The following is a 20,896-nucleotide window of genomic DNA, read 5'->3' as shown; positions in this document are numbered from 1 at the left end:
GCCTATTATCCTGTTTAATAATTGTATTTTTCTAAGTTTAGGTCCTTAATAGGTATATTAAACATGATATATATGAGAGTATAGTTTCATAACACTGAAAGAATTGCAATATTCCATAGATTAAATTACTCTGTTCAAGTATTGTAATGTCTCTACAATGTATACTAAATGTGAATCTTGTTGAATATCATTTTCAGATGACTATGCCTGGTCTAATTTTTTCTTGAATACAATTTTATAACAAATTTATTTCTAATGGCTGGTAATTTGTCCATGTACTTCCCCCTCCCCATAATCTTTGGAATGCTTCCTAAATTTTATATATTCTGTGATATACTGATCTTTCTATAACCATCATTGGATCTTTGGATTCTTGCATCTTTGGATAAGAACCTCCCTATACATTTACCCCCTCCCCTCCATTGCTGAAATTACTTATCCATTGGTATATTTCAGTATAACTACAGGTCTGGTCTCCTCCTTTCTACTTTCAGTTCTTCCAACCCTAAAACTATCCAATTCATTCTAGTTGCCATTTTTCATTTTCTGCTCAGTAAATTAAGCTTCTGCTATCACATCTTCTGTGTCATTAGTGTCAGATTTGTTACTTGGTCTTGGGAAACAAACAAGTCATTATAGAACTGCTGACATCAATGTTCTATCTTTGGTCTGCTTATCTCTTTCTATTTTTGTCTTCAAGTGCTACAGGTATTGACTGTTTCAAAACTGTTTCTGTTCCTACCTACACTCCTTTTTCTCCTTGGCTGCTTATCTTCTCCCCTCTCCTCTCCCCCCAAATTTCTAATTGTCACATTTGATTCATCCCATTTTTTAGTCCTTTTTGACTCATCCATTCTAATGGTTTCTGTATTTTTACATAGTCACTTTTGGGAAATATTTCTGGTTCAATATTTTCCCTAAATTTTCTTTTTTATTATGAACTTGGCAAATACCAACAGACATGAACATTCCCATATATAAAGAACAGAAAAAATAAGTTTGTATACAAAACTTCAAATCTATTATGTACAACTTTTTAAAGTATTTGTTAGATCTAACATGGTATAACATTTTCCTTCTTGTCCCTGCCCCCTTTTGAACTTCCTTCTCTCTTCTGTATATCTTTTAAATTCTCTTCTTCCTCTTCTCTGCCAAAAATATATTTCATGATTGATCTTTGCTTTGATCAGACTTTGTAAGCCTTTCCGAATTGTTTTTCTTTATAGTATTGTAGCCAATGGTATTAGTTCTCTGTTCTCTTTTTTTCTGCAGCTTCTGCAGTGGCTTTCATTAGAGAGCTTTCTTTCAGATTTTTACTTCAACTGCAATTCTTAAAGTTAACCTCAGAATTAGGTTTTATATCACTTATGGCTCTATCATTACTGTGTAAGAATCCCATCAACAGCACATTTAGGTCTATTTTCTACTCATAAGCATAATACATATTTATCACCAAATCCATCTCATCTTCAAAATAGCAATAGTTTTATTTTTGTGTTCTAGCTCCTTATTTGGTCCCACCTGCCCTTTCATTGGAAATTTGCTACATCTTGCTTGCACTTGCCATGCATTGCTTTTTATGTGACCTATTTTGAATTTGAGATTGTGATCCATGCCTAAATATATAATATAATATAATATAATATAATATAATATAATATAATATATATATCACATAACTAGGTGATTATTGGTGTTAAAGGATGAAGTTTTTAAGTTTGGTATTATAAGAATCAAACAGTTTCCCAAGTTCCATATAGCTTTTTTTTTCCATTTCTCAATCCCTAGCCCCCCACCTCAATCTGTGGCAATGGATTGCCCATTCATCTATGTGCAGTGCACTGCAATACACACATCTGATTATATTAGTCCCCAAATGAATAACCTTCAGGATGCCATTAGGATAAAATAAAATCCTTCACAGTTTTGTTCTAATATAGCTTTTGAGACAGTGTACATGCATTCCACATTCCAGACAAACTGACCTATTAACTTTGTATCTCTAGTATTTTGTAGAGTGCCGTGTGCTTGGTTCTTTGTATATTAAAATGTTCTTGTTTAAGTTCATAATTTTTTAAATGAAGATGGAAATTCTGCCTAATAAGATGCACAAGAAAGTGACTATGCAAAATTAACCAAGAATGCTTAATGCTTTTTGAATTGGACACAATGAAATTATAGCATATGGGGGCGGCCAGGTAGCACAGCAAGTAAGAGCACCGGCTCCAGTGTTGAGAAGACCTGGAGATCGAATCCCGGGCTCAGACACTTCGCACCCACCCAGAAACACCTGGCCGCGTAACCTTGAACAAGTTACTTAACCCCAATTGCTTAGGGGCGGCCAGGTGGCTCAGCGAGTAAGAGCACCGGCTGCAGTGTCGGGATGACCTGGATCAAACCTGGGCTCAGATACTCAGCACCACACCCAGAAATAACTGGCCGTGTAACCTTGAGCAAGTTACTTAACCCCGATTGCTTTAAAAAAAAAAAAGAAAAGAAATTTATAGCATATGGATTTTACCAATGATTTGTTAGTAAACTTCTATGAAGTAGTTGCTGCATTCTTTCTTCTAAGTCTTTTTAGATCACTCAGAAGATTATCCTGAAATGTAAATAATAACAACAATAATAATAGCTAACCTTTATATAGCACCTACTATGTGCTGGGTACTGTACTTAAGCCTTGGGGATACAAAAATAGGCAAAAGATAGTCACTGCCTTCTAGAAGCTTGTAGTCTAATGTAGGAGATGATATGCAAACAAATATGTACAAAGCAAGCTACGGAACAGGATAAATAGAAAAGAATCAACGAGAGAAGGCACTGAAATTAAGAGGGGTTGGGTTAGGCTTCTGGTAGAAGGTGGGATTTTAGTTGGGAATTAGAGAAAGCTAAGCATTTCAGTAGTGGGAGTGGAGGAGGGAGAGTATTCCAGGCATGGAGGCAACCAGAGAATGTGCCCAGAGCTGAGAGATGGACTGTCCTGTTGGTGGAACAGCCAGGAGACCAGGGTCACTGAGTCAGAGTATGTGGTTGGGAGTAAAGTATGAGGGGACTGGAAAGGTAGGAGGGGACTGGTCATTAACATCTGTGAATATCCAGCAGAACCTTATGTAATTTCTTTCTGGAGGCATAGGAAGTCATGGGAGTTTAGGAAACATAGGAGCTGGAATCAGGATTAGGAAAGCATTACTGAACTCATATGTAGCATTTATGTTCTGCTTGTTTGGTGATTAATCATATGCTGTCTTGTGATAATTCCTATACTGTTGTTTTGTTGTTATTTAATCCTAATATTTTGATAAAATGTAGTGTATCCTCACCCATTTTGATAGAAGCTTGGCCTTTGAAGTCAGGAAGATCTTCGTTAAAGTCCTACCTCTGTGACTCATAATAGCTACATGCCAGGAAGAAGTCATTTAATCATTTGAGTTGGCAAAAAATTGGAAACTGAAAAGATATCATAACTCAAAAAGAGATGCATAGAGCTGAACATATGGGAACGTTTCCTCTTTTCTTTGGGATATAGACCTAATAGCAGTATTGCTAGGTGTATACAATTGTTTTTTGAGCATAGTTGCAAATTGCTTTGTAGAATGGTTAGACCAGTTCACAGTTCCATCAACAGCACATTCAAGTACCTATTTTTTCATAGCCCCTCCAAATGTGCATTTGTGATTTTCCTGTTTTATGAATTTAGCCAATCTGATGGGTGTGAGGTGGTACCTCAGAGTTGTTTAAATTGGTATTTTTCTAATTACTAGTAGATTTAAACTTTTTTCATAAGACTTTCGATAGCCTGGATTTCTTCTGAAAGCTTTATATCCTTTGACTAGTTATCAATTGAAGAACATGGTTCTTAGTCTTATAAATTTGACTGTTACCTCTGTATCATAGAAATAAGTCCTTTATTAGATAAATATACATCAAAGATTGTTTCCCTGATTTTTAGCTGTACTGATTTTGTCTTTGTAAATAAAACCTTTTTAATTTTATGTAATCAGAATCATACATTTTACTTCTTGTGAATCTCTCTTTCTCTTTTTTGGTCATGAATTTTTCCCCATCTGTAGAACCAACAAGTAATTTCTTTCTTGCTCCAACTAATTTGCCTATGATGTCACCTTTTATATTTGAGTCATTTGGAGCTTATGTTGGTATATACAGTGTGCGATGTTGCTCTATACATTTCTGTCAGACTACTTTCCAGTTTTCCCAATAGTTTTTGTTGAATAGTAAATTCTTTTTGTCCCAATAGCTAGACTCTTTGGGTTTATCCAATTATAGGTTACAGTGCTTCTTTCTGTATATTGTGTACATAATCAGTTCTGCCAACTAAACTCTAGCTTTCTTATTCTGTACAAAATTATTTTCATGATGACAGCTTTGTTGTATAGTTTGAGATTTGGTATTTTAGGCCCCATTCTCATTTTTCCTCATTGATTAACTTGATATTCTTGACCTTTGGTTATTTCAGATGAATTCTGTGTTATAACCAACTTTTTAAAAATGTATACATGTTGAATTATTTCAGAATAAACATTTATCAGAATCAAGATATTTTAGAAGTAAAAAAAAATGTAATATATCAAGGGAAATTAGTTGGGAAAGCTATGGATACAGATTCTTGTAATTTAAAAATCTAGATGAAAATTAATATAAAAGCATTTGTTTTCCTACTGAAGTAACAGTCTTATCTTTTCCTGCTTTATGAAGATAAAGCAGTGCTAAGTCATATTTAATGAAAGAAATAATTATTTTAATATGGTTGCTTATATAATTATTTTTGTATATGCCTATATTTTTCCCTTTCAGAGAGATTTTATCTTAATGGTGTGCATCCTATATTCAAGGTCACTTGATCCAGATCTAGATCAATGCAGTTTAATTGGTGATTCACATATGATGTAGCTCTGTTATCAAGAATATTTGATTAAGGAGAACTTCTCCTTTCCGATAATATTAGATAAGCCTGTTGTAGCATTAGAAATACTGTAGTCATGCACTGGAAATATTTTAGGCATTATATCGTCCCTAGATCAGTTTCTCTCTCATTTTCATTTCTATTTTGTGTCTAGGTAAATGTTTAATTGTTGAGGAAAAGTAGTTGGTGTTGACATGTTCATCTGTCATCCATCCTTCCATATTATCAAGTACTAGATAATACATTTTAGTGCTTAAAGGCGAACCATTCAAGAACATATTTACTTATGAAATGGTGGAAATAATTAGAGAAATGCCTTAACACCTGGTCCACCAGATATTGGAGAAGTATTTAGTTTTTAACAGTAGTGACATTTTCCCAGTGTTTTCTTCCTTTAAATTAATTAATTATAAATTCAATTAAAAGCATTTAAAGATAAAAGCTGGAAAACTCATTCTTTCCAGTCAGAATAAGACAATAGGCATAGGACAAAGGTGAAGACTAAATTAGCTACATAACACAATTTTTATAGTTTCTAATGTTAATCCTTCTGTGGAAAGAAGCTTTCATTTTAGTTGTATAGGATTTTTAAATTTTCATGCTTAAATTAAAAACACTTCTCTTTGACTTTTAAAAAAAATTGTTACCAGAGAAAAATAATCATGTGGACTATTGATTTAGGGTTTGCTTGAGTTTTTCTTTTTAAAGAATAATTCATTTGTCCAATTTTTGGCAAATGCAGCTAACTTCCATTTGGCCAAAAAAAAATTATTCCAAGTTCTTTATGAATTTGAGGTGCTTTATCTCCCATGGATTTTGCAATCATTTAATTCAATTATAGCTCTTAGTTTTTAAGATCACAACAAAAGAAACAATTTGTAAAATAAAAAAAAAGTAAATTAAGCTTTTCCAAATTACTTAGATCAAATTAAGGAGTTTTTGAAATAGTATTTTGTCATAAATATCCCAAACAGGGAAACTTTTATTTTCTGTTTTTATGATTTGCTTTTTGTCTCATCTAAAGACAGATGAAATAATCACTCAACCTATTCAGATATGTTTTATTCCCTGGCAAGTAAGGAAGATTAACTATAAAAAAAGTAGAATTTGTGTATATATTTACAAAACTGTTGTCCTGTTTTAGCATGTCAATGGGTAGCTAGGTAGCACAGTGGATAGAGTACTGGGACTGCATTCAGTCTTCCTGAGTTCAGATCTGGCCTCAGAAACCTTACTAGCTATGTGACCCTGGAAAAGTCACTTGACCCTGTTTGCTCCACTTTCCTCATCTGTCAAATGAGCTAAAGAAGGAAATGTCAAACCACTCTAGTACCTTTGCCAAGAAAACCCCAAATGGGGTCACAGTTAGACACGACTGAAACTGAACAACTAAAAACATGTCAAGTAGGTTAAAAATGTGTCCAGAAATTTAATCAGTTTTGATCACTAAAAATCCTAGAAATTCACAGAAACCTAAAGTCCATATAGTACAACCCTTCAGTTTTACGGATGAGGAACTAAATCTGAGATAAGATCAATGACTTTCACAAAAGGCAATAATTTATTGCAGGTCTGGAACAAACTAAAACCCAGATCTCTTTAGACTCAAGTCCAGGTCTCTTCACAGGCAATATTTGACATGTGAAGTCTTTTTACTTTTTTAAAATTAAATATGTGTTGTTATTAAAAGCACTGACCAGGATGAAATTACAGATATTTTGAAATTTTTGTTACTAAAAGATTTAATTCTCCTGCTTTAAAATTAATATGTACCCTACCGACCATGGAGTTATTTGTAGTATAAAAAGAAATGATCGATGTGGAAAAGTTTTGCTGAGTTTAGAGTGCTATGTAAATGTTAGGTATCATCTTCCCCCACCCCCCACCATAGTTTCTGAAGCAGTGACCAGACTGGATAAGATCATGATAGAAGTTACCCTACTTTATCTCAGTCTTCTGGCACATTAATATTTTCTCATTCAAGTAGTATTTGTCTAAGATGAAGGTGCTCAGGTTATAGTTCATAGATCATAGCACCTTAATAATCATCCCGTTGGAAACACCCCCCCTTTGATTTTTTAAATAAGATGAGTCCCAGAAAGGTTGAGGGACTTGGCCAAAATTACATAAGGAGAAAATAGCAAGGCCGTCTAAACTATATGGGAGATAAAGAAAAATTCTGGAGACTTGCTTCTCTCGAAAATGTGTTTACATTTATCATAAACTATAGAATTTTAGTAGAAATGCTATATTAATCATTTAGTCAAATCCTCTAATCTTTAAATGAAGAAATGGAGATCCAGAGAAATTTAGTGATTCGCCAGACCATGACCCTATACGAGAAATTGTCAAGTATTGTGGTTTCTACTCCACAACATATCTCTCATCTGTCAGCCACCACCCTATTATGACAGCTTCTTCACTGATCTCCTGGCTTCTGGTGTCTCTGCTCTGAAATTCACCCTCTCCACAATTGCAAAGATAATCTTTCTGAGGGATCTCATCACTCTCCTACTCAAGAACATTCAAAAGGTCCTGGTCACATTTAGGATAAATCACAAGCTCCTCAGCTTTCCAGGCTTATTGTTGTCCATTATTCTCTTTCACATATTCATTAGGCTTCAGTCAAACTGACCAGCCTACTTTTGCTTTTCTCCCCACTTGATACTCTGACCTCCATGCCTTTGACTCTTCCTGGTGGCTGAAAATGTACATATACTATCTGGTTACCTTTGTAATGTATAGTCCCTGACTTCATTTCAAGCTTGGCAGTTATGCTATATCCTGTCAGAAGCCTTTCCTGAAGCTTCTGGTTGTTAATGTTCTCTCTTTTCTCTATTCTATATGTGTATACACTCACCTTGGAGAAAATAGAAACTTCTTGAGCACAGGAACTTGTTTTGTTCTTTCTCTTGCACATTGAAGGTATTTAGTCATTGTTAAATTGAATTTGTTAGTTTGGATTAGTGGGAACTAGAATCAGGGTCTCCTGATTCCTGCAGTAGAGCTCTTTCCATCTTATCACTGTTGAAAAGAATTAGCAAAACAGAAAATGTCCAGGATCTACAATTTTTTTTTTCTGCAACTTTAGGTACTTACTTGTGACATCCATCCTTTGCCATCAGAGACTACAACTTCATCACACATCCATACCACTTACTCAAACCCTACAGATCAAGGTCATGAATCCCTTGACAGTCTGGGAGAGTCTGTGGACCCCTTTTCAGAATATTTTTAAATGCATAGGATTGCAAAGGAAACTAATTATATTGAAATAAAGTTTACAAATAGGAAAACTGGTCGTGTACTATCTTGTTATCATGTACCATAATTCCAGTAATTTTGATATAGGGAAAGAATGTTTTGAGATGCTTACAACAGCTGCAGTGTGTTGAAAACTCCTTTGGTTTGTTGTCTAAATTCATACATTTCAATTAGTGAAGATAAAAGTGTAACTTTTTTTCATTCAAGTTTTATCCACTCAGCCTTTAGGGGTCCGTGGACTCCAGGTTAAGAACTTCTGCTATAGACCTTCATTCATGAATGATATATTTGGTCTTGCAAATATTGGTACAGTATTATGAAATATTCTGAGAATAAAGAAGATCACAAATTTTGAGGCAAGATAAATAATTAAGCCTATATTCTACATTTGACATTTCATTCAGAACTCTAGAGGAAAAAGCATCCTCATCATTCAACTTTTCTCATCTTATTCAGTCTTTTCCCTGGCCTATCAAATTTATTGGGAATTATTTGTCTAGACTCCTAAAGTATGTTATGTATAGGATTTAAAGCCTACCTAGAAATTCCAAAGAATACATTACTCTGACTTGATTCTACAAATACTGTGAAACATTGTTCTCTAAGGACTTAGCATTACTTATTTTCTTTTTAGTGCTGTTTAAGCTATTGATAAAACCTAAAAATGTTATTAAAGTAGTATGTCTTGATTTAAATCATAGAGTCTTAAGGTTGGAAGTAACTCTCTAAGAGATTGTGCTTCCTTCTCAGTAAAGGTAGTGATCAGTTGGAAAAGTCTTGTAGGATGCTTAATTCGAATTTTAGGGAGACAGCATTTTCTGTGGAGAGTTGTGAGCTCTGATGTTTGTGTATTTCATTTTACTGCCAGTTTGCCTGTTGCTTTTTCTACAGTGATTTAGACTTTTACAAATGATGGTTCAAATAATATTATGTTAATCACATACACACAGACAAGTGACATAATGCTGTCAACTTATGAACTAAATAATGACCTTAAAATGTAATCAAAATATACTGAAAGGCTTCCTCAAAAATCTCTTTCAGGCTATGGTGATTTTATTTATCTTGATACTGTAGAAACTTTAAAGAATACTAAATAAAATAGGAAAATTGCTGAATATGATAACAGGGAGAATGTGACTTTAAAAATATACATTATGAAATAAGGTCAGAATATTTCACTAGAAGAATTGCTTATCTTCTCCTTATAGACACCTGTGAGTGGTTTATTATTTGAATGCGACAAACTAGAATAAAGTATTATATAACTGCCAATGTTGGTTAAATGCTTTGTTTATTTTTCACTAATAGAACTAATTGGATTAGTTAATTCAATTAATAATTGAACTAAGTTCACACTTAGACAATGCTTTTTTAAAACTTATTTCCTCACAGGCAACCCTATGAGTCAAGTAGTGTGTTAATCCATTTTAGAGGAGACCCAGAGAAGTTGTGACATGTTTCATAGTAACCTAACTGATAAATGTCCAGATCTCCTGACTCCAAGTCTCATGTTCTTTCTGTTCTACTATGTTGCCTCTTTAACATTCAGTTAAAGAATTGTGTTTCTGTTTGACTTAAAACTTAACTTCCCTTAATCAGATAAGTGGTTTGAAGCAACAGTACATTGTGAGCATGGGACATATAAGTAGAGATACTTGCTTTCAGATTTTGCCTCTGACAGATTAATTAACTGCATGATCATGAACAAATAACCATCTCTTTAGGACAGTTCTCCTTTCTATAAAATAGGGAACAATGGTATGAACTTTACTGCCCTGTGATGATTACATGTAAAGTATCATTTAAATGTCAACTATTATCATTTTGGTCATAGCTCATTTGACTGCAAATCATTTGAGGAAAGGCATTTTCATCTTTTGATCTTTTTGTAGTAATTTTTTTAAAGTTTTATATATTTTCACTGTCCACTTTAGACTGTTTCCTACCTAAGTTAGTAAGATTTGAAATTGAAAAAGAACGTTCAGGTTCATAAAGCCCTCACTTCTTGATAAAAGAAGAGACTAAATAATCTTTATAAATGACATGGTAAACATAGTGCTAGATGCAGATGTACTGGGATTAACTTTGTATGCAACCACCATCTTCAGTCATTTTTCACTGTCCCCCTTATGCCTACAGTATTCTCCGGGCTCCTTTCGAGCCTCAGCTCACATCTTCCTCCTCTCTACATACAGGAGGCCTTTACTATTTTCTCCCACTGCTGGTGTCTCATCTTCGGTTACCTCTTAGGGACTTGTCTTCGTGACCCCAGAGTTCAGCACAGTGCCTGGCATATAATAAGCACTCAGTAAATGGGACTCATTTACCATTCCCACATGAGCACAAAATTTACTTAAATAGTAGCAATTTTCAAGACGCTCTGAACAACTGGGTAATCAAGACATAAGCATTTTATGCCTGGAAAGTATCATCAGAAATAAAATGTTATTTTTTTCTATTTTAGTCGAGATATGGAGAATAAAGAAACTCCCAAGGGATTGCAGAAAATGGATGACCGCCCAGAAGAACGAATGATCAGGGAAAAACTCAAGGCCACATGTATGCCGGCCTGGAAACATGAATGGCTGGAAAGGAGGAGCAGGAGAGGCCCTATGGTAAGTAGAAAAACTTATCTCTGTGCAGTTGGAAAGTTAAGCAGGTTGTAGACTGTGTTTCCATTTATTACAGTTAGATCTGTGGTAATTTGTATACAAAATAAAGCAACTATTTAGGAAATTTTAACTGTTGATTTATTGAGCAAATAATAGCTTTCTGGCTTTAAATTAGAAACAACACTGCCCTCTAATGTTAGCATTTGAAATACTTTTGTTCAATAGAATCTGTTTCTCTTAATATATAAAATTATTTTGTATTTTCTTTTTTGTTTTTTTCCCCCAAATTATAATGAAGTCTTTTAATCTTAAATCCCAGAAATATACATGTAGATGCCGAGATTAAAATGAACCAATAGGTTCTTGAGAAACAACTTAATGATGTGACTTAAAAGCTTGCTGAATAGGAAAGAAGTAAAATTAGTCTGTTCTTAGCCATAATTGGTCTTCCTTAAAAGTTAGGTGAATACTGTTTATTAATGAAGGGAAAGCAAAATTTCATATTTTTTTCATATTTCCATTTTTTTAAAACTTTGAAACAAACACTGGGGTGGTATGTTGACATTCATCTTCTGTTATATGCTCAGCCTTAATAATATTTAAATGTTAGCTGCCTCATTAACCTTTTAGAATTGTGGATGAGTGCTATGGGCAGTGGCATACAGGTAAAAGTATAACAATTAACACAGCCCCCCCAAAAAAATATGCACAGTAAATTTAATCTGCATCAGTAACATTTTCACCTTCACTTTATTGAAGCTAGACAATCAACAAAAAAATCAAGTCCTGATTTGTAGCATTTGCAATTTCCAAGGTGTAAATGCTCACCCTGAAAATTAAATAATAGTGAGGACCAGCCCATCCCTGATTATAAGCCAGGAGCTTTTAACCTTTTTCTTGTCTTGGTCCTCTTTGGCAGCCTGAAGCCTAGCAGCAAAATAAAATACAAAGTATTATAAGGAAACCAATTATATTGAAATATAGGTATAAAATATTTTTAAAACAACTTTACGTACCCCAGATTAAGAGTTCCCGGTGAATAGTCATTGATTTCATAATACTCAAATTACCAGTGCCTACAAATAGAGTTTTTTTGATGTCTCTCTTGATTATGCTAAAACAGAAATCCTTGTTAATTCTCCTGCCATCCCCCCACCCAAGGTAATCTACAACTCTTTTCCCCTTATAAGACTTAACTCTTTGCTTCTATGTCAAAAAAAAAAAGTAGGACTATCTCCCATTTTAACTCCTCTACCCCTTTCCCTGCTGAAATCAACGTGCAAAGTAATTTATCTCATTTAAGGAAAATCATTTGGAGATTTCAATTTAGTCATAATTTTTAAAAAGCTAGTTTGTACTGAGTACTTAGAAAGGGGAACAGTGACACCTTCAGATAGTAAGGCAGCATAACATAGTCCATAGAGAGCTGACCTCAGAATTGGAAACCTGGATCATTATGTCTTGAACACTCTATTAACAGAGCCTGGCTATGGGTTAAGATTGGGTGCCAGTTTGTATTGTGAGGGAGACGTTCTTTACCCAGAGCCTTTTCTAGTGAAATCACGTGTCCAGTCCAAGAAAGAAGAAAAAGGAAGAGAAAGAAAGAAAGCAGTGATTAATGGAAACCAACCTGTTGAATTAACTTTCTTTTCTTTTTCTTTTGTTCAGGTTAGCACATAAATATGATACACCTTGATTTAACATTGTGTTTGGCAAGGTCTTGTGATGGAAAGAGTACTGAATGTTAAATCAGAAGACCTGGGTTTTGAGTCTCCTGGTTTTGTGTCCTTGGACAAATCACTTAACTTCTCCGGGTGTCAGTGAGGAGATTGGAGTAGATGAGCAATTCTTGAAGTATAGTCCAGGGACTTTGAGGGGGTCCCTACAACCATTTCTGGGGGTCTTTGAGGTCAAAACTATTTAGGACAAGATGTTTTAATTTCTAATATGGCAAATATAAATGGCTATAATCCATATAAACAAAATCTATTTAGAGTCAATTTTTAAGAATGATCTTGAGACAAATTTGAGAACTGTTAGATAAAATGATCTCCAAGATCCCTTTTGATGCTTAGTACATTCCCAGGCACATAAACATTTATTAAATGCTTATTGACTTGACTAGTCCTATGGTCCTACAGCTACAGGTTACATCATAAAATACTGATTTGGAAGGGACCTTTTTGTTCATCTAATATAACACCTTTTAAGATCAATCTCCTGCAACTTCCCTGACAAATGATCACCTGTTTAAACCATTTCAGTCAATAATTCTTAACCTGGGGTCCATGACACAAAAAGCTAAGCGCCTCCGACTTAGATGACAGTCCAGTTGCATGTATTTGTGGCTGTTTGAACCACCATACTCAAAGAATGTTAATAGCTATCAGTCTGGAGAAAGATCTGTAATATCAAGTGTAGGATTCACTGAATATTTGTCAAGCACCTACTGTGTGCCAAGCAGCATACTAAATGCTGGGGCTGTAAAGAATGCAAAAGTAAGGAAACATTTTTGGATTAAGTTTTTTAAAGAGAAAAAATGTTCTGTGATAGAAACAAACTCATGGTTTTTACAATACTTCACTTAATTGATCTTGACTTTATATTAATTAATTCAATATTTCTTGAGCATTCACCAGTATTATATACTAAGTGTTAGGCTAGGGGAACAAAATAAACAAAAACGTAGTCTTATCTTCCAGAGAGCTTGGAGTCAAGTTGTACAGATTAATCTAGGCAAAATTGTCAGTAACTCATTGCCTAATGTTTATTGTACCACATTTTAATCTTCATTTTGTAGGAAGAGAAACTTGGGATATGTAATTCAAGAAAAGCAATAGAAGATCTAACGATATCTAACTACAAGAAACCATAAAAAATTGACTTTTTATATGACTACTGGTGGGGCAATTCTTGATAATCAATGGTATAGAAGTTTATTAAATACAACACAAAATTCCCATTTACATAGAATTCTATCATTAAATCTATATTTTCTTTGCTTCTGGGTTTCCTTTTTATTTTTTAAAGTAATTAAAGTTATTGAATACTTCCTGTTTAGGTGGTAAAACCAATCCCTGTAAAAGGAGATAGCTCTGAAATTAACAAATTAACACCAGAATCTCCAACTGAAGGCCATGGGAATACTTCTTCACCTGCTCCAAAAGGAAGGCGGAGTCCTTCTCCTAGCAGCTCTTCATCTTCAAATCGTACTGTTAAATCAGAATCTCCTGGAGTAAGAAGAAAAAGAGTATCTCCAGTGCCTGTAAGTACATATTTCACTAAATATTAAGTTGCTTGAATGTTTAGTTTTTATATAGAATCTATCTGGGAATAATTCTTTATAAAATCATAATTACTATATATTGAGAAATTAAAATTTGAGAAGGAAATTACATGTTGAAAGGTATTTGTACTAAGAACTCCTCTTGTACTGAATTGTGCTAAGTATGTCATTAACAGAAATAATAAGATTATAAAGAAGGGCCAGATAAGATAAAGTATTTCCCAAAGGAAAGACTGGTGACTATCCTTGTGACCCTGTAGCTAGAGATTGCTACGATTCTGTTCCTGGACAACTTAGAAGGTCATACTTCATCTATTGTATTAATGACTCCAAATTCTAATTCAGGTCTTTTTAAAAATAATTATCTTAATGGATATTAGGGATTGTGGATTCAGAATTCTGAAGCCACCATAAAAATTATAGTTTCTGTAGTCATTGCAGTTAAGAGTGACAGTTACTTGATTTCATGGCTGACCCTATTACCAGGGGATTACCCAAAATGGTGAACATTGAGCCTTCTGCAGAGCAGACTATAGAGGACTGAGTGCAGGGTCAGAATGTGTGGCTTGTGATACCATCTCTCAAACATCTTAGGTGAAATTCAGCTTAAAATAAAGTCGGTTCTGCACTTACCCCACTCCTTTCCCGGGAGTAAGTAATAAGTAGTTGAGTGATAGTTTTAAGTAAATACTGTTTCCTGGTGTTACTGTCACATGGGAGAAAATAGGAGGTAATAAATGAGTTTTGGAGAGTAGTAGGGCTTTTTACTTATGTAGGGGTGAACAATATTATGAAGAGCTACATAAATTGAGAATTTTACATTAAAGTAGTCATTGCTTCCAACAACATAAACCTTGTTTTGTATGTTTGCAATACAGCCATAAAAATTGGTAGATACTCAAAAGTAGGCTGTTTCACTGTATTATTGATTATTTATTGCATAGGTAAGGAAGTTCCATGGAAATTAGTGGGATGTAGCAAAGTGTTAACCTAATTGTGCATCTGTTTCCAGAAGAGCTGTCCTGGCTCTCTAGCTTAAGACCTTACTCATGAAAAATAAGTCATCCCCAGGTTCCACCATTAAAATACCTGTCATTCCGAAGTGGGGGGAGGGGGTGTTTTTGACTAGACCTGTGATTTTAAGTGTGTAGGGAGCTCTGAATGAGGAACTCCTCCATTAATGTAGGTCATCATTTGTTGTGAAACTTACTGTCTTAAAGAATTAAGAGTCTTATAGTCTTAAAGAGTTGTATCTAGGCTTAAATTGTCTAGTGTCAAATAGTCAGCATGTATCAAGGATGGTACTGGAACACAGATTCCTTTATCTGAGGCCAGTTCTTTACTTACTAGGGCATACCACCCTACCCTGCTCTCTCTCCTTCCCTTTCTCCTTCTTACTTTCCTTCTCTGTCTTCTCATTTTCCTTCTCCTCTTCTTCCTCTTTTTCCCCTCCTCCTCTCTCTGTTACACACACACACACACACACACACACACACATACACACACACACACCCCTTTTACTATTTCAACTTTAATTTATATAGTATATTTTCCAGAAAGCTGGTTTTTTAGGGGGTATTTTTTGGTTTCTTCTTGGTTGTGTTTTTTTATTTTGGCAAAGTAATTTAATGAACAGATGGTATGGTTATTCTACTACTAAAAGCTTTAATGTCTTGATCATTAGTTATCCAAATAATTTGGGTATAAAATTCAGCTTTCATGAAGCTTCAGTATTTCAGGCAAAAATGCATTTTGCATTAATTTTTTTCACATTTGCTATCTACTAGTTTGAGTAAGTATGGTAATGCCACTATAAAAGCTTCTTTCTTGAAAACTGAGAAATTAATAGAAATCAATGTTCTGAAGTTTCAGAGTGGGAGAATCACACCCCCCCGAAGAGCTCCATCCCCAGATGGCTTCTCCCCATATAGCCCTGAAGAAACAAATCGCCGAGTCAATAAGGTCATGCGAGCCAGGTTGTACTTGCTACAGCAGATAGGACCAAACTCTTTCCTAATTGGAGGAGACAGCCCAGACAATAAATACAGGGTGTTCATTGGACCTCAGGTAGGAAGTACTTTCATCTTATTAATTCAGGACACCAAACATTTATTAATGTATTATGGCCAGTAACCCTGCCATGCTCTGGGGATTTCAAAAACAAAATGAGAGTACTAAGTTTCTTAGTATGTGATATTAACTTAGAGTAAAGTTTTAACCTTCTCAAAATTAAAGTCATTCCCTGTTATAACTAAATATATTTCAAAATATGTCTTGCTAAAAATAAATGATTCCTTAAAGTAAATATTAGGAAAGATTATTTTACCTGTAAAGTTTTAAAAAAACAAATTTTGTTAACACATTCACTAAAATTAATTTGTAACTTTTCTTGACTTAATATTTCTAGGAAATATGCTTAGGATTCACAACCACAAGAATGCCTATAATTTAAAAATAAATAAGATATTAATGTGATATATTTGGAAATATAAAAACTAAAATGCTTACTGTAATAATTCACCATGTTAAAAGCTACATTTGGAGATTCCAGGGGAGCCACAAACTTACCTGTGTATTTTACTTAATATTTAGACATGCAGCTGTGGGCGTGGAACGTTTTGTATCCATCTATTGTTTGTCATGCTCCGAGTATTTCAACTAGAACCCTCAGATCCAATGTTATGGAGGAAAACTTTGAAAAATTTTGAGGTATTTTATAATGTTTTTATTCTCAGTTGTTAGCAATTTAAAAAAAAACTATTTAGATGATGTAACCAGGAAGTTTATTCATATCTTGAGCATGATTTTGAAGTAGTTCATAATCATTTTTAAGGTATAAAAGTACATCTCATTTAGTTAGTGGGTTGGATCATTGTATCCCTCACATGACATTTTTAGAAGTTATTTAATGGTTGTTTTGGTCTTTGCCTAAGCAATTGTTATTCATTTTTAAAGGTCAGTGAACATATATTTATTTATAATCCTTTACTTCTTAATCTCTTGTATCAGTTTATTAATCAACTAAAAGAAAATGAGGATTGTCCATTTCAAGACACCTAGAATCAGCACCTTTATGTATAAGAATGTAGCATAAATATCATTGTTACTGTCTTTTTCCAATGTTAGGTTGAGAGTTTGTTCCAGAAATATCACAGTAGGCGTAGCTCAAGGATCAAAGCTCCATCTCGTAGCACCATCCAGAAGTTTGTATCACGCATGTCAAATTCTCATACATTGTCATCATCTAGTACTTCTACATCTAGTTCAGAAAACAGGTCAGTACTTTTTAAGGAATCAAAAGCTTTATTCTCTGGTTACTTTGTGATTTTAAGGGTATGTATATCAATGTTGATTTATTTGAAAATTATTCCTACTTGGAATCACTGCACTTTTGGAGTGAGGAAGTTAAAATCAAGAATAAAGCATATTAACAATTGCATTGTTTAAATGTGGAAATTTTCCCCTTAGATTATAATATTGGAAAATGACAAAATAAATTTCTGAATACAGTACTCTGTGTAACACTTTAGATCTTACAAATACTTTCACATACTTTATCTCATTATAAGGTAAAAGGTTATAAGATACAAGGTGTCATGTCACATACCTTATATCATTTGAACCTTCTAACAATCTTCCTGAAGTAGGTAGGAAAAATTATATCCCCATTTGATAGATCAGAGGTTCTTAATCTGTTTTACTTTTTTGCATCAGAACCCTTTATAGAATAATGTTTTGTTTTAAATGTATGAAATATATAGGATTATAAAAGAAGCCAATGGAATTGAAATAAAGATGTAATTTTTTTTCCCCATCCAAGTTTTTGGGTTAAGAACCTGTTTTCTATGAAGAAGGTGATTCTCATGGAGGTTGTGAGTTCCCCAAGATTATACTTAGTGTTTGTCATGCAAGCATTTGTTATGTGCCTCTACCCTGTGCCAAATATTGAGTACAGACATCAGAAAACAACAGTCCCTGTCCTCAAGGAACTTTTTTCCTATTGTGGGGAAATGACACATACACAGAAAATTAAATACAAAGTAGATACAAAAGTACCTTCTGAGTGGGCCAGTCAGTACTAGTACCTGGAGGCTGAGAGGACAGAACAAGAGTAGTACCCTCTGAACGAGGTAGAATCTCAGGTGGGCGACAGGTAAACTGTATGGACCACAGATACAGGGATGTGTCCATGAGTGTTGAACAGCAAGCGAGGCTGACTTAGGGTTAGAATCAAGAGTTCATTTTGTGGCAGATAGGGAAATGTTTTATAAATCCATTAAACAAGGAAGCAATTTTCTAAATCTGTTTTTGGTATCAGTTTACCAATTGTTAACTATATTGTTATCAATATGTTCCACTTTTTATAGATGCTTTTGAAGAACTATGTTGTTATATGTTATAAGAATATAAGAATAATATAATATATAGAATATAATATATAATATTATATATAAGAATAATCTAATAACATAATATAAAATAATAATAATATAAGAAATATGTTATGCTTTGCTAATGGGGACAAAAGTAATTTTTATTTTTTAGGGAAAATAATTATAGCTATTAATAAATATTATCTAATAAGTATTAATAAATACTTTAAATAAAATTAATGTCAACAAATATGACTATGAAATAGCTATTATTAAGAACCAGTTAAGATTAATTAATAACAATTAATAAGAACATCTAAGCAGTCAGTTCATATCCTCATTAGATCATGAGCTTCTTGAAAGCAGGGACTGCCTTGTGTTTTTCTTTGTCTTCCCCAGAATTTGGCACAGTACCTGACATATAGGACACACTTAATTGACATAGTAGGTGTTTATTGACTCTAATTGATATTTTCTAGAAGCCGGAAAGCACAGAAGAGTTAAAGGAATGCTGGTATAAAGTAAGATTCTAGTCAGGTTAGGAAATAGCCTTGTCGTTGTAATAAAAGCAGAAGTATTCTTATTAGCTACATATTTACATAGGGTTTTTATGGTTTCTGAAAAGCTCAAGCAACTGATGCCCATTTTGGGGTTGTGAATTGCCCAGAGTTGCATAACTAAATCACTTGTAGAATGAGAATCATAGCTCTAGACCTGGAAAGGAATTAGAAATGTTCTAACCTAATCCTCTCACTTTACAAATGCAGAAATGGGCCCTGGGAGAGCAAGTGCATTTCTCAAGAGTGCAGGGACAGAATAAAGATTTGAACCCAGATCCTACCGTATGACTCTTTTTCTTTTCTGTAATAGTCTCTTACTGCTAGAACTTAGACTTCCTTCCCAGTGCTTCATTCACATACCACACAGCTTCATGCTTTATGTTCATTGGCTTATACTCCCTCATTCTTCTGTGATCTTACTCTGCCCTTTTCATAGCCTTTTTATTTATTTTAAGAGGAAATATTGGGATGTGGTATAGTGGGTAGAATGTAGGACTTATAGCCAGCAAAACCCAGGCCCAAATCCTCCTTCTGGTACTCTCTCTGTGGCCATAGGCAAGCCCTTTCAACTCTCTAAGCTTGTTTCCTCTGTAAAATGAGGCTAATCTTACCTGTAGAGCACCCAATTCACAAGATTGTCCTGAGGCTTAAAGGAAATATTGTATATAAAAAACTTGCAGATTTATTTGTGCTACATAAATGTCAAGGTTAATTTTATGAAACCTAAAACTAAGTGACCAAAATTAAAACAGGAAATGTGCTCTCAGGAGAGAAAAGGGAACCATCCAAAAACTAGGGATAATCCAGAATTTTTTAAAGGTTTTATCTATGGGGCGGCCAGGTAGCACAGCGAGTAAGAGCACCAGCTCCAGTGTTGAGAAGACCTGGAGATCGAATCCCGGGCTCAGACACTTAGCACCCACCCAGAAACACCTGGCCGTGTAACCTTGAGCAAATTACTTAACCCCAATTGCTTAGGGGCAGCCAGGTGGCTCAGCGAGTAAGAGCACCGGCTCCAGTGTCGGGATGACCTGGATTAAATCCGGGCTCAGATACTCAGCACCACACCCAGAAATAACTGGCCGTGTAACCTTGAGCAAGTTACTTAACCCCAATTGCTTAAAAAAAAAAAAATAAAGGTTTTATCTAGGATGGGATAATAAATATATTGGTGCAACTCTCCTCTCCATATTCCCTCCCTTACCCCACACTCCAAATGGAAAAGTTATATATGGAGAAAGGTATTTGTCACTCATGCTCACATACTCACTTGTAGATTACACCAGCAATTTGACTGGATTGGGCAATTTTATTTATATTTTTGCTTGTTGTGATTTTTTGATGTTTGCTTGCTTAAAAATTTCATTTTGAATTAATTTTGTTTCCTATCAAAGACTAACATTGCACAAATCCTGTTTGAATTTCTAAATTTATAATACTGCTTGGTTTCCTTTAAATACCATAACTCTTTTTTGGTTTTCCAACATCTGTGTACAGCTATACAATTCGGGGATAAGAAGTAATTATAGCATAGTAGAATAGAGAAAATGACAGATGTTTTCATTCTGTAGTTTTTAATGTGATTCTGCTGAGCTTCATAAATAGGCACGAATGCACACGTGTGTGTGTGTGTGTGTGTGTGCGCGCGCGCGCGTTTGGGCATACACATCAGAGAACTTTGTTTGCAACCTCTCAAGCCTAAACATTGAGCAGAACAACTTAATAGCTGGGATGGAATATAAAGTAGGGAGAGGTGCCCATGAGTGAAAACCTGGCCAGATCAAAGAATCTGTGATTTGCAGGACTGTGTTACTGTATTGTTCTAGTTCCAACACTTCTACAAATTCAGTATAATGTTGGTTACTTAATATCTC

The 20,896-nt window shown here is 34.4% G+C and overlaps 1 protein-coding gene across 2 annotated transcripts in view; it reads left to right on the top strand.

The window, feature by feature from the left end:
* The window catches only part of MAP3K1 (mitogen-activated protein kinase kinase kinase 1), a 76,840-nt gene that overhangs the window by 35,970 nt on the left and 19,974 nt on the right, over nucleotides 1-20,896 (top strand). For both annotated transcript variants that reach the window (XM_069096476.1, XM_069096481.1), the window contains exons 2-6: nucleotides 10,656-10,806; nucleotides 13,865-14,068; nucleotides 15,956-16,156; nucleotides 16,682-16,798; nucleotides 17,216-17,364. In XM_069096476.1, coding sequence (XP_068952577.1) covers nucleotides 10,656-10,806; nucleotides 13,865-14,068; nucleotides 15,956-16,156; nucleotides 16,682-16,798; nucleotides 17,216-17,364 — 822 coding nt within the window. The remainder of the gene's footprint in view (nucleotides 1-10,655; nucleotides 10,807-13,864; nucleotides 14,069-15,955; nucleotides 16,157-16,681; nucleotides 16,799-17,215; nucleotides 17,365-20,896) is intronic.

The sequence above is a fragment of the Petaurus breviceps genome, unplaced genomic scaffold, assembly GCF_028583685.1.
Source record: "Petaurus breviceps papuanus isolate PSGF00001 unplaced genomic scaffold, PetGlider_PUasm1.0 229, whole genome shotgun sequence".
NCBI lineage: Eukaryota > Metazoa > Chordata > Mammalia > Diprotodontia > Petauridae > Petaurus > Petaurus breviceps.
Note: the sequence above shows the minus strand (reverse complement) of the source record. Positions and strands in the feature narration are given on the sequence as shown.